Source organism: Nansenia antarctica, assembly GCF_963989245.1.
Source record: "Nansenia antarctica genome assembly, chromosome: 3".
In the NCBI taxonomy this organism is placed as follows: Eukaryota; Metazoa; Chordata; class Actinopteri; order Argentiniformes; family Microstomatidae; genus Nansenia; species Nansenia antarctica.
The window spans coordinates 22404704-22418403 of record NC_137688.1 but is presented as its reverse complement, the minus strand read 5'-3'; the positions used below and the strand labels follow the sequence as shown (position 1 = coordinate 22418403).

At 43.4% G+C, this 13700-nt stretch overlaps 1 protein-coding gene across 1 annotated transcript in view; it reads left to right on the top strand.

Annotated features, from left to right (window-relative positions):
* The window catches only part of il1rapl2 (interleukin 1 receptor accessory protein-like 2), a gene marked incomplete at its 5' end in the record, with an annotated part of 180311 nt that overhangs the window by 79601 nt on the left and 87010 nt on the right, over positions 1-13700 (top strand). The window contains one exon of the mRNA XM_080525731.1: positions 11565-11838. Coding sequence (XP_080381857.1) covers positions 11565-11838 — 274 coding nt within the window. The remainder of the gene's footprint in view (positions 1-11564; positions 11839-13700) is intronic.

Sequence of the window (13700 nt, the reverse complement as noted above, 5' to 3'; positions counted from 1 at the left end):
TATGCTAAGTAAGCAGCGCTGTTCAACCGCAGGAAAAAAGACATCTGACTTTCCTCCTCCTATGCATATTTCATCAACATAAAGGTGGTCATGTAAAGGGAAGTCATCCCCGATGTGATTAGCCTATTTCACAGTGACTTTGCTCTGCTTACATAGTTCATAAAGTTGCACTTGTTTCGTGCTGAAGGCTTTTTTTTAGGGGCTATCCATTCACCTCGTGCGGTCCCTTTTACCCGCGTGTCTTTAATGTAGGGTAGTAAATGGATCTGAACTTCAGCTAACACTTTGTTTCACAATGTTTTAAATGTTATCAGCATAATCTGTCCTACCTCCATTACCCTGAGGTGTTCAGTTAACCAAATAGAGTAGCATGATAACATCTACACATCTACATCTAAACAAAGGATGTACATTATATTTTGTATCTCTCCAGGAAGTCCCTATGGGGTAAAAAATTGCTTCTTTCTCAAGGGAGACCTCGAAAAACACTAAGAACTTGAAACACTAGTGGAGGCTGGTGAAGGTAGAAATCAGAGGATGGCCTTATTGTACAGACTGCACAGAATGAAATGAAGAATGGTATCAAATCCCCCTCCTTCATTCCATTACAATCATCATTGAGCCTGTCCTGCGATTTCTACCTCCACGAGCCTCCCCCCCTGTCTCACACACATATTATATGACATTCTCCACTCTTGCCTGTGTAGACATTTAGATACAGGAGGCGGATGTCTTTCTTGCTCAGTGCGCCCAGTAGTGTTGTTGTTGGAGACTCTATTCCCCAGCTCCCTGTGCTGTTTCCTGCTTCCTGCCTGTGCCTCAGCCCACAGACCATTACCAGCCTGCCCCGCTGTCTGTGTGGCGGGCTCCCTGAGACCAGGTGCCAGTCAAGATGGATGTTCTTGTAGGGTTAGGGTCCCATGTGGGCCCTGGGCGTCCAGCGCCAGTCTGTGCGTGCCAGTCCCGCCGGGCGTGCCACGGACCGAACCACCGTTCGGCTCCGCCACACAACTGCAGCAGGGAGCCAGGGGTTACGGTGCAGAGCCCAATCACTGGAGCTGTTGTAATACCTACTACCACAACAATGAAGAAATACTGTATCAGGTTTCCCTGAACTAGTATTTAAAACACAGTCGAAACCGGCCTGTTTTTACAAATCAAACAGCTTTGTCAGTGCTGTATGACTTCCTATTATGAGCTCTTCAAATATTGTTTTTCCGAATGATTGGAGACAGAGAGCAACACATTCTGTGGTGGGGAAAATCAATGTACTGATACCTTTGTTAGTGTGTGTGTGTGTGTGTGTGTGTGTGTGTGTGTGTGTGTGATAGAATAGAGTAGAATAGATAGAATAGCTAAATCGAGCCCACTGTAGCGTGACAGTAGGCAGTGGCTTGGTTGCTGGCCTCTGAGTGCACCTGGCCTCACCTCCTGCATGGCTTGGCTGTCAAGATGCATATTCAAGTACCACTAACACAGTTTATAGAAGTGCCTCCCCCCAGCCTTCCTGCCACTCCTACTACCCTGCTGTCCAGCTAGGAGAACCCCTTGAAAGAACCCTTTGGGTTGCCATGGAGGTTCTACATGGAACCCAACATATTTTTCACAAAGGGTTCTCCCAAAGGTACAGCTGACGAATCCTTTGTGGGCCTAAGTAGAACATGTTCTGTATATATGTATGTGAATGTGAGTTCACAGTCCACAGTGCTGTTTTCTGTCATTCTATCTTTCTTCTCTATCTCTGTGTGTCTTTGTGCACCCTTCGTGCACCCAGACCAAACCCTGTCAGCGAGGTAGGTAGGTCACCTTAGGCTAACCATACAATTGTGCCATCCATCACAGAACGCAGAAGGACGGTAAGCGGGCTAGGAAGGGGCGCGAGCGCCGGGGGGGGGGGGGGGGGGGGGGGTGTAGGTACTTGACGCATCAGGCAGATAAAATGCCAGTGTCTGATAACGGCGCGCCCTCTTGCTCTCGGTCGCTGCCGGGCTCCTTTTATGACCACATCTGTGGCAGCGGCCTCCTCAGTCGTCTGGAGGCGTCGGGGGCTGGGTGAATGTTTTATTGATGCTGAATGACGGGGCTGGAATACAGCTGCAGTCTTATCTGATAGCTGACAAAACCTTTCAGCCCGTCCGTGCTCCCTCTACTTCGACAAAAGCCTGATGACGGATGCTTTCCAGCTGAGAGAGGGAGAAAAGTTATCTGATCCTACTGTAACTGCACCGTGTGCAAGTCTTCTCCCAGATGCCATCAGAAATTAAGAGGCAGGTTCCCCCCCCCCCTACCTGTAAAGCTCTTCTTTACCTCCAAAAGCCACATCTTCTCCATGTCTATAATTGCTATTGCTCGGAGAGTGTGTCGCTTATAGCTTATGGCTCCTCCTTTGTATTGGGGTTTTTTATCCGGCGAAATCTCTACACCACTGCTTGCATTGCATTGCAACAGACTGTGTTTTCAGCAGGCCACTGGAGATGGATGTCACCTATGTCAACAGGGAGAGTCAACCACTGTCAGTGCTGGGGGGAGGTAGATGTATTCAGTCGCAGGTGCACCTTATTGTGTTATGTGTGGATGACCAGCCTATGGAGTAATGTGTAATGCAGAAGTTAATCTCCACTGGAGGCCTTTTACTTCTCTCCTCCGCTGTCAGAGCTGTCAGGGCTGTAGCATAGCTGTGTAGAGGAGCTAATAGAGGACGTGGCTATGTCTGGAGGCAACACAGACACAGGCACACAAGCATGGCCATGGGCACAGGCAGCACTGAGGTGTTCACTGCAGAAGCTTTGGTGGGGGAATGCCATGGAGGCCTGATGCTGATGAGGAGGTGGAACCAGTCCATCTGTTCCCACTCAGAACTGCCCTCCGAGACTCCCCTATCCTCCCTCTATCCCTCCCTTCCCCCTTTCCCTCCATAATTTCCTTTTATCCGGCCACTTGCCGTGGCTCCCTCACACCACTGTCCCTCTCACCTTCTCACCCCCTTCTCACACACCCCTTCTCACCCCCCTTCTCTCTCTCTCCTTCTCTCTCTCTCTCTAATTTTTTGTTTCCCATTTGTCATGTCTTTCCTCCCTTGGTCCACCTCTATTTGCCTTTCTCTCTGTCTCCTTGTCTCTCAGTCTCTTTTCTCCTCTCTGTCCATGTTTCTTTCCCTCTCCACTCCCCGCTTTCACACTCTCTCCCTCTCTCTCTCTCTCTCTCTCTCTCTCTTTCTCTCTCTCACTCTGTCTCTCCCCCTCTCTGTCACTATTCCTCCGTTGCTAGCCCATCACTACAGTGCGTGTCATCACTATGACACATCCTGTCCCCCTGGTATAAACAGCAGGGCCTAACAGCCGTGAGCCGTCAGCCTGGCACATCCCCAACACCTTTGGTAATTGCCACAGTGCTATGGCAGTGGATTCCTTCTAACTCACGTTTGCTCTAATGCTGTATACACACTGTATTATACAGTAAATGACAGTGTAATCATTTAACAGCCGAGGTTATTTGCTGTAATTGAATGTTTATGTTTTTTTCATTCATTACAGACAGACATGTCAGAACAAGAGAGCGTACAAACATATAGATCCATAGAGAAAATGTTTCTTGGAACACCTTTAGAAGTGTTAATAATCTGGTGCGTGCAAAGAACATAGCAGTGGTCGACCCGAGAACTGTGGTTAGTTTTTTAAATCTCCCTGAATGATCTCGAGAGATACCAGGAGAGTCTTATTTGTTTTGATCAGTGTAAACTCGGGAGCGTCCGCTGGGAGCTGGGTAATTAGGCCGGCTCGTTTTCTCATTAACTTGCGAAAAGAAGGGAAACAGGTGCACAGACACTCACACAGTGTTTGTCAGCACTAAATAGATATGGAATAGTATTTAGCTGTGAGAAATTAGCTATGTAAATAAAGTACAATCCTCGGTGAGGTAATTAGTACGAGAAAGGGGTTGCGCTCCTTTGATGCAAAGAAGTTTTGATCAAAAAAAAGGGACTGGACTGTGATTCAGACATTTTTCATTCATATTGAGCATGAAATCCCTACTGATAGGGATAGGAAAAGTGTCGCACTCTGCACAATGGTTAATGGATGGGTCCGAAACATGATCCATCATGATCTGTGGTTGATGTGTACGGTAACTAGCTCGATTTCTAGCTCAATTTCTTGGTGTGTCAAACTTTCCCTCATTGTGGTCAAGGTTAGCTAGCTCATGGTAAAATATTTTACAGAAGAAAAAAAAACGTCTGAAAGCTTTCTGCTGGACATGTTGGTTAAAGTTGTGACTGTGCCTGCGGGGCAATGTTAAATTGTCCTTGAATTATGAGGGCTGGCCACATATGAAAGAGCTCTCTCTGAGAGTGTTTGGCACCAGCCCCGGCTCCAGCTCCAACAGAAAATCAAACGTCTCATGAGAACCAGCTAGCTAATGAGGACATTGAAGCATGGCACCATGGAACCTCACTACAGTGGGCCAAAACAAATGCTACAGTACCAGGGCTATTATTTTGCCCATAAATTCAACATCGTATCATTAATTTTAAAATCCATCATGTTCACTAGACATCCTTGGTTGATGTTAAGTGTCAAGGCACAAGGGTATACTACTGTACATGTATGCTCTCCAATTATGTATTTATTTATGCACTTGAGATCACCTCCCCAACAACTGACAGACCAACTGACCATATAAGATCATAGACACAGTGGTCACTGGTCACAGTTGTTTTAATCAAGTAATATTTAATGAATAATACCGAGACATTGCCTGGTTGGCATGGGCAGGTTATGTTAGCGAGGTCAATGTGCGTCGAGGAGGCTGCAGCAGAAGCAGCGGGTAGCAAGGTGACTCCGCTCTGCCGCAGTTGCCAGGATGCTGATATTGCTCCGTCCCTCCAAGACCACCGCTTCAAAACACACATGGCATTGACAAACCCAGCGACTACTTGGATTCAGATTTGAGAAGTGCAGAGCAGTGGAACTAACTCTGCGCACTTGGAAGACCTTAACCCTGTGTATACGCCGTAAATTAAACTGGAAAAAATCTTCTTGACAATGTTCTTGACATGTTCCCTGTAAATATTATTTTATGTCAGGCATTTCAAGATCATCGGCATCTGCTTTCTGTGTTCAGCATCTGAGACCAATTTGCTGCAGCAATTTGATTATTTTTGACACATCAAATATTTGAAGAATTTATTGGATTCATCTATTTCAGCTCAGCTTTGCGGTGATTAATACGAGCTGGCGTAATTGAAGCATGGATTTGAAGGAACCAGGGATATTTCATTCTTCCATCATTAATAGACAGCAGAATTATGTGACTGAGAGGGTTGATCAGGGGAGCCGGTAAACACTCTTCATAAATACGGCGCCATATTGACTGTATGTTGGCACATTGTATTTTATCTTAAGCACCGTAGATGACATAAAAGCCGTCTAACATGACCCACTCTCTCCCCACACAAAGTGACACCTTTAAGCTTCTTGGGTGTTAGCCTTGTGAAGTGTGCAGGTGATGTCAGCGCTGGGCAGCAGGGAGGGGGAGGTGAGAGGGAACAAACATTAATCCCTTGTTATCTTTCAAATGGTTAGTTTATTGACATAGTGTCAAGAGGATTTCAGATAGATTAAGATGTGCCCATAGGCATAATGTATGCTATCGATTCGCAGAGGGCTTTTTACAGGTGTTAAGCATTTTCATAGTGGACGATGGAGTTTATTTTAGGTGCTGGTGTATATTTTAGAGAGACATGCTGCTGGTGGGCTAGGTAGGGCTAGTTTACAATCTTCTGAACTGTACACTAGTCGTACCTGATGAATGTGTTTTCAGTAAATACCCCACCTATTGAAATAAAATCCTCAAATGAAAACAACTAAATTATTCGTGTTGCCGTCTGCCTAGCCTAACAGAAGGACTGAATTGGGAGTGGGGGGGATGGGGTTGAAAGTCCTCAGTGTGCTCCAATCCTTGGGTCTCACTGCTAAGGGCTCTGTTGGCTGGCGTGATTGGCTGTCAGAGGCAAATGTCACTCTAACTGTGATTCACGGTGAGGAGAGGAAACATCAGTAACGGGGAAGAAATGGCAGGCCATCCAGAGCAACATGACAATGTGGTTTGAACTAGTTCATTAAGCGCCCAGTCTATCCATCCGGCTCTCTCCCTCTCTCACTCCCTCTCTCTCTCTCTCTCTCTCTCTCTCTCTCTCTCTCTCTCTCTCTCTCTCTCTCTCTCTCTCTCTCTCTCTCTCTTTGGCGTGTCTCAGCGGGGGCCTGTCAGTAGCCAGGTGCAGGCCACTTCTCTTTATTAATGACAAGCAAAAATAAAGCAACCTGCACTAGGAGACGGGGCTGGCTCCCAGCCAAGTACTGTGCATACGCGTTGGAGGGAGGAAAAGGAGGAAGAGGGAGGGAGGGAAGGAAGGGGAAACGAGAGGAGGAGGGGGGAGACGGCGGAACACCACGGACCTTAGAACTGACAAATGTCCCGACTCCTCTGCTGCACACTCCACTGGTACTGTGACAAATGAGGGGTTGAACACACACAACACAGGATGGATTGAGTTCCTCACAGGGTGATGGTTTAAGAGAGGCAACGTGCCCGACGTTTGTGGAGTGGAGAGACTGTTGGCGAAAGCCTTTATGAACATAACAAGTGTGAATAGACCAGGTTATTCCAAGGTTGTATTCATGAACTGCTCGACATGCAACCTGAACGTTGCTGGTTTAAACCACGCTTGAGGCACTTTTTGGGGGGGTGAGGGTAATTCTTGCCAATTATCGCTGCTTATGCTAATATTTGCTAATGCCGTCCCCTGACAACTTACCCTAACTGTAACCACTCAAAGTTAATGCCTGATACTGCCTAACCACCACGTAAGTCCTAATTCACGTAACTTGGAATTCATGTAATTCTCACACTACGTATCTTTCGTTTTTTTACATATCTTACAGCACCACAGGCTGACAACACTGTTATAGCCACTTGGACACAGAACATATTTTTTGGTCTGCAGAAATGATCCCCCAGAATGTATTCGGTTGGAAACTATGTTGATACAGCCAGGATGTTCTCTAGCATGTCAGCAGTGAAAGGGAGCGCAGAGTGACACAGAGGATGGAGAGCCGGGGTTTTGTGTCTGCCTCTATAAGGGCTTGTAGAAAAGCAAAGCATAGCAGAATGACAAACAGCATGTTGGGGAGGGCCACAATACAAATCTATTTCTGTCAACAGAAATCAACTCCAGGCAATTACTGTCCTTTGTGTGCGTTTGATTACTACAGCACTTTGAATTAAGCAGAGTCTTAAGCTGCCAGTTATAGGGACATTCATCAGTTGTCTTGCCGGGTTGATTTAAATATTGTGTTGTTTTCTCCGATCTGTCTCCACTCCACCATCGCTCTTTCTTTTTCTGGCTCTGGAACAGTTATGTATTGATGCTCCGGTAATGGACTGCAGGATTCATTCCAATAAACAAGGTGATCCAGTAAAGGGAATGTTGGCTTCTTCCTCCATCCTTGTTTTTTATTTTTCATCCATTCCTTTCCTGATTATTGCAGTAAATGAATAGGACAATTTGTTTCAGGCCAAATATGAAATGAAACTCATTCCTTCTCATTACAAAACGCCCCTCAGAAAATGTCATTTTTGTCCCTCATGTGACAAGACTGCCATCCTAATTTCAATATCATTATCATCTGATTGTGTTATTTTGACCTGATTTTTTTTTGTCCGAGACCTCATACAAAGAGTTCAAATTAAAAAGCATTTGAGCATGTAGAAAATGGATTGGTGGCTGGTTTTCCACATTAAAGTCATAGCAGAATCGCTTTGGATTTTTGCTATTGACCATCATTTCCAATTATTATAAAACATTTTGTACAGAGTAACAAGTGTAAAAAGATTTATTTTCCTTCATTTTTTCATGCGTTTTCCCCCTGGACATCATTTTGTCTTTAGCTGTTTCATGCTTTTGTTGTAAATCTACAGTATCACATCGTGGCTGCCAAGCTCCAAACCTATGAGCAAGCTTGTGAGAAGAAACTGGTTTTGTGCCATAGCTAAAGCCCTATGAGGCTATGTGATGTACAGTGTCATTTCAAATGAATAGGACTATGTTACTATTGATGTTCATTGATGTGTTGGCTGAATTAATAGAACACTATTCATGAGGTAAACTAATTACCTTAAGTGATGACTATAATGCACCAATGATGTATTGATATACACTGACTAATGACCCATACTGGCAAACCTGATAATGATGATTATGAGTGAAAGTGTAGACTAGGTGTTTTAATTGTGAAATATCTAGCCTGGAAAGTTGTTCAATAACATACCAGACAAAGCTCACAATAATGTGCTAACCAAACCTCACGGCTATACAGTTAATAATGATTATCATGTCACACTGTTGGATTCAGTAAACAAAGATCACACACTGTAGACTGAAATGTACAGTACAGTAGGTACAGTACAGTAGATCTGTAGATATGTATTGATTGCCAGGCTATGGTTTGTAAAACAATTAAAATAAAAAACATTCATACCATCACAAGTATTAGGGAATAGGATCTCAAGGATTGTGGCTACAATACATATTTTAAAGATGTAGCATACATTTTGAGGAAAGACACATTTTTGACAATATTTCCCTCTATAGTAAGGCACTGTACTGCTTGTGTACAATATACTCTCCCACATGCCTTAACTCAGCAGTCTCACTGCATCACGAGGGAACCTGATTTATGATATGTGCCGTCGCCATATTCAAATTCTCCAGACTTGAAAACAAAACAGTGTGATACCCTATCAAATATCCCTTACATAGTGTTTATGGGTGTGACAAGGCAAATAAATTCAAATCCGTTTTGTGGTCTGGAAGGGCCTCAGTGGTCAAGTCGATTTATTTAAAATGCCCTACAAGTTGTGCGTTGATAAACTGCCTCTCCAGAGCAATCGCAGTGGCGGGGGCCGTAACCCTCTGTACATTTCCATATTTATTTCCCTCTGATAAGATTGGTTTTGTCTGTGCCAAAGTGTTACTCATTTCAGGGAGTCATATTGAAATGACTGCGCACCCCCTGGTCCCTATTTATACCTGTGTAAAGATACATGTCCACTGAAAGCTATTCATTCACATTTTTTAGAAAAATAATAAACATGCTATCAAATGCAAGTCGCGACTGAAATTGCACATCAGCACAAAGTATTTGGTGGGCTGTAGCTCTGACATTGACTTTTTTTCCTCTCTCAGCTGTCAGGGCTGAAATTGCTATACTGCTTCATGATAGACTTGGCCAGTGTGCAGCAGCCAGGTCAAGCTATTATTATTGCACCAGGTGCCCAGATCTACAATGGATTTTACAATGGATTTTGGTACTGTGTTGAGCTTAGGAGCTGGGAGGTTTGAAGCACATGCCGCTAAAGAGCTCATATGCTGTATGACAGCCCCTCTGTGTCTTGTCTTACACTCTGTGTGTGTGTGTGTGTGTGTGTGTGTGTGTGTGTGTGTGTGTGTGTGTTTGTGTGTGTGTGCGTGTGTGCGTGTGTGCGCGTGTGCGCGTGCGTGCGTGCGTGTGTATGTGTGGCATTCAGGAAAATGCATTCTCTGTGACTCAGGGCAACATATGGCTGCTTCCCCGGCGCCTGTTTATGTAATGTGTAACCTGTGCTCTGTCTGAAAGATAAGATAAGGCATTAACCTAACAACCTAACAGACCGAACTAATGTGTGCTGCTACTGTCTGTACTACTGCATCTTCACACGTATTAGCCCCTTAAACTCAGGGTACATCAAGTACCACACACACACACACACACATACACACACACACACACACACACACACCTATCCAACCCCCAGCCTGCATCTTCTCTCACACTTGATGGATATCACTTTCCCTCTTCAAATGTTATTGAATGGCTCTGTTTGGAATTAATTTCAACCTGGCATGACAAAAAATTATCGGAGCAAATGTATACAACAAAAACTATACTGTAAATCAGAGTAAGTGGCAGACCTCAACACAAATTACAGTAGACAGTTTTGGAATGTAAAACAATATTTATGGGGACATAGAGCAGGGGTGACATATTACCTGGCAGCTGTGTGTATACACTTCTATAATTGGACTTACTGTATATGCAACCACATAAACACCAAATCCACATCTCTTAGCTCAGCAGCCAGCATACAGTTAGCCATACCTACTCATAGTACTTACTGTATGCCAATCGAGTCAGTGGCTGTTATGACTTGAGTGTGTTAAACCAGCCATAGAACTGTTTGGGCTGACCCAACATGTTGGCTTCATAATGGGGCTGTCCCCCACACTCACACATCATTTTGAAGATACAGGTGAAATGTTGAAAATACAGTTGAAATGTTGGTGACAACTTAATTCAAGTTTGTCACACCCGTAAGTTTAAATGAACTGAATGTGTTAATAAGAGTGTATTGGGCCCTATTTACCTTGACTCTTAAGGCATCAGTTTCTAAATGTACATTTATCAAAAGCTCCTATAAGTATCCAGAGCGACTTACTGTATTGTGTTCAACAAGTGTTTTATGTGGTATTTACCTAGGAACAATACTTTGGCTACAAAATGAAGCATCATCATTTATGAATTTTTTACACACTAGGATGTTGACAATTTCTGTGACTTCATTCACCACCTTTTGCACTAAACTTGTTAAGTAGGTGAGACAATAAGAGATGGCAAGGCATGGCAAGTTTATTTGTATAGCACATTTAATACAACAGGGGCAATTCAAAGTGCTTTACGTATAGCATTAAAAAGATACAGAAAAAAGAAGGATAGTAATAAAAAAATAAAAATAAAATGTCAAGAATAGATACATATATATATAAAATAAATAGATAAACATTCAACAACATAATAAGACAATGAATAAAAAGATATAGATAGAAGTGTTCTTACTGCAACTGTATTCAAGCGCTGCTCCAACCTTTCTTTCTCAGCAGCTAACTCTAAATAACGCTGTATTAGTCTGACAGTGGCTACGTCAGTCAAATGACCTTCTTTGCTTCCTTCTTTCACCCTGTGTCACGGGTCCAAGAGCACACGAGCATTACGGGAATCTTGATTGACTCGTCATTACGGGCCCCTGTAGCTTTTCTCCCCTCTACTCACCTAGACGAATAGAACATAACACGAATAGAGACAAGAGGGTGGCTGCAAATTGCAGAGCAGAACTTGAAATGTCTTGAAAAGAAGCTCGAAGAGCCCTCCATTTTACAACGCAAATGTAGAACGCAGATGGGAAAAGAGGAGATGACTATGAGATGAGATGGAACAACCTAATGCAACGTGATAATACTTCACGTGTTTCATTTGAATTTGACCCTACCGTAGGTCTAGTAGCCATTGTGTATGGATCCATTATGCTCTTGGGCCGGGGTAGTTATGTAGGATAGCATGAGATTTCTCCTAGTTTTAGTCTACATACTCAAACGACCACTCCTAATCCTAAAAACCACTCGGAGTGAGGTGCTTCCCGAGATACAAATGCATACTAGTGTTCTAACCTGATTTTCGTTGGTGCTTCCTCCACAGTGGATGGCTGCATCGATTGGTCGGTGGACCTGAAGAGGTATCGGGTCCTAGCGGGGGAACCGGTGAGGGTGAAGTGTGCTCTCTTCTACAGTTACATCAGGACCAACTACTCCATGGCCCAGAGTGCCAAGCTGCGCCTCATCTGGTACAAAAACAAAGGGGACTCTGAGGAGCCTATCATCTTCTCCGGCCATCGCCTCAGCAAAGAGGACGACTCCGTCTGGTTCCGCTCCGCTGAGCTGGAGGACAATGGCTTCTACACCTGCGTTCTAAGGTGTGTGTGTGTGTGTGTGTGTGTGTGTTTGTCTATCTTTGTGTTTGTGGAGGGTTCAGTCCCTGTGGGTTTATGTTAGATAAAAATGTCTGAGCTGTCTGACCCCAAACAGCACATGTCTCGCCATTCAATCACAGCCCAATTCACTTCCAGGAAGTGAGTGGTGAATTCTCATTTGATTACACTGCTGATCTTGGCCATTGAACCCAGCCATGTACGTATATTTAGAGGCCTTATTTTGTCATATTTTCTCTAATATCGTCTACATTTCGTCGGTTGCAATAATGTCTGAACATTTTGATTGGTTCCCGACACCTTTAAAACAGCCCTCAAGTCCCACCTGTTTGCCAAGGCCTTTGGCCCCTAGTTCTGTTGTTGTTGTTGTTGTTGTTGTTGTTGTTGTTTGTCTGAGTGTTTGTCTGAGTGTTTTTGTTATTTTCCTGTATCTCTGTAAAGCGACCTTGGGTCCCCTGAAAGGCGCTATATAAATTCAAGTTATTATTATTATTATTATTATTATTATTTATGTATATTTATTATTTATGTATATTTATGTATTCTTTTTATTCTTATTCTTATTCTTATTCGTATTCTTATTCTTATAATAATAATAATTATTATTATTATTATTATTATTGCTAAGCATGAGATGGTGAAGAGGGGTAGGGATCCACATCTCGTGCCATGTTCTATTTCCTCTTACAACAATGCATGTCTTGCTGGCTTCACCCCTGGCAGGCTCAGCAGGGAGGCTGAACTGATGCTGACTCGTGCTTGAAAATATGCAACTGACATTCCACTAAAGAACAATGCCCTTTCAAACGCCATTAATATAATATCAATCATGTTAAGTCCCTAGCCAGCAAGAATGTCCTGCGTAGAATTTAATTTGGGATTATCAAGGAACGGCTATGATTGCATAATTAAGGCCTTATCATCCATAGAGATGGACATATATTTGTACTGTTCTTAGCCGCTTAATAAGAATAAGTATAAGGATAATCGCTAAGGAATTCGGATGTCGACCTTATTGAGATATAGAATGATAATACCCTATTCAATGATCGTACCAAGTCTTCTGAAAAAATCCTCTTCTCTCTGACAAAACTGATGCTTTTCCCTGGACCATAATAAGGCTTTTCTCTTGAAATAAGTGAGACTTCCTCTCACACGATGCTGAAAGTCTAATAAGGGCCCAGTCTCTGTCAGTGTCTCTGGGCCTCTTAGTAGACTTACTCAGTTGGACACAGGCGGCCGCAATGCGTTAGCAGAGTCATCAAGCTGAGTCCTTCTGTCTTTCTTTGGGGGGTGGGGGGACTTTTGTACATTAAAAATAACGAGTGGGTACTTCACATCTTCGAGTTGAATGTTAGCTAAAAAAACGAAAATCTGAGTTTTATGTCAGAAATACTTTCAAGACGAATTTCACGTCTTTCTCATTTCCGAGAGGTGGCTGATTACATCAAATTGTGACACATTTGAGAGTGGGAAGGAAACACAGAGTAACACTGATTACAGTCAAGAGGTATAATGCATTATTAGCTCTTATATGAGCCTTGTTTATGGTTTATCCTTCAGCAACAACACCGTACCTTACTACACCTATCTCTCTGTGGCTATTTTTGGACTGATTTAAAATGGCTAATAACAACTGGTGGTAGGACGATATGAGATGAGTATGAAATGGTAGTTCCAAGACATCAGAAGGCCATAAACATGTATGCCAACTCTTATATTGGTACATTATGATTATATCAAAATGCTTTATTCCACTTTAGATGTGGTGTACAGCACTGTATGTCTTTTGGGTTTCTGTTGATCCTCCATGCTGGTTTTAATAATACCAGAGAATATGATTCAGG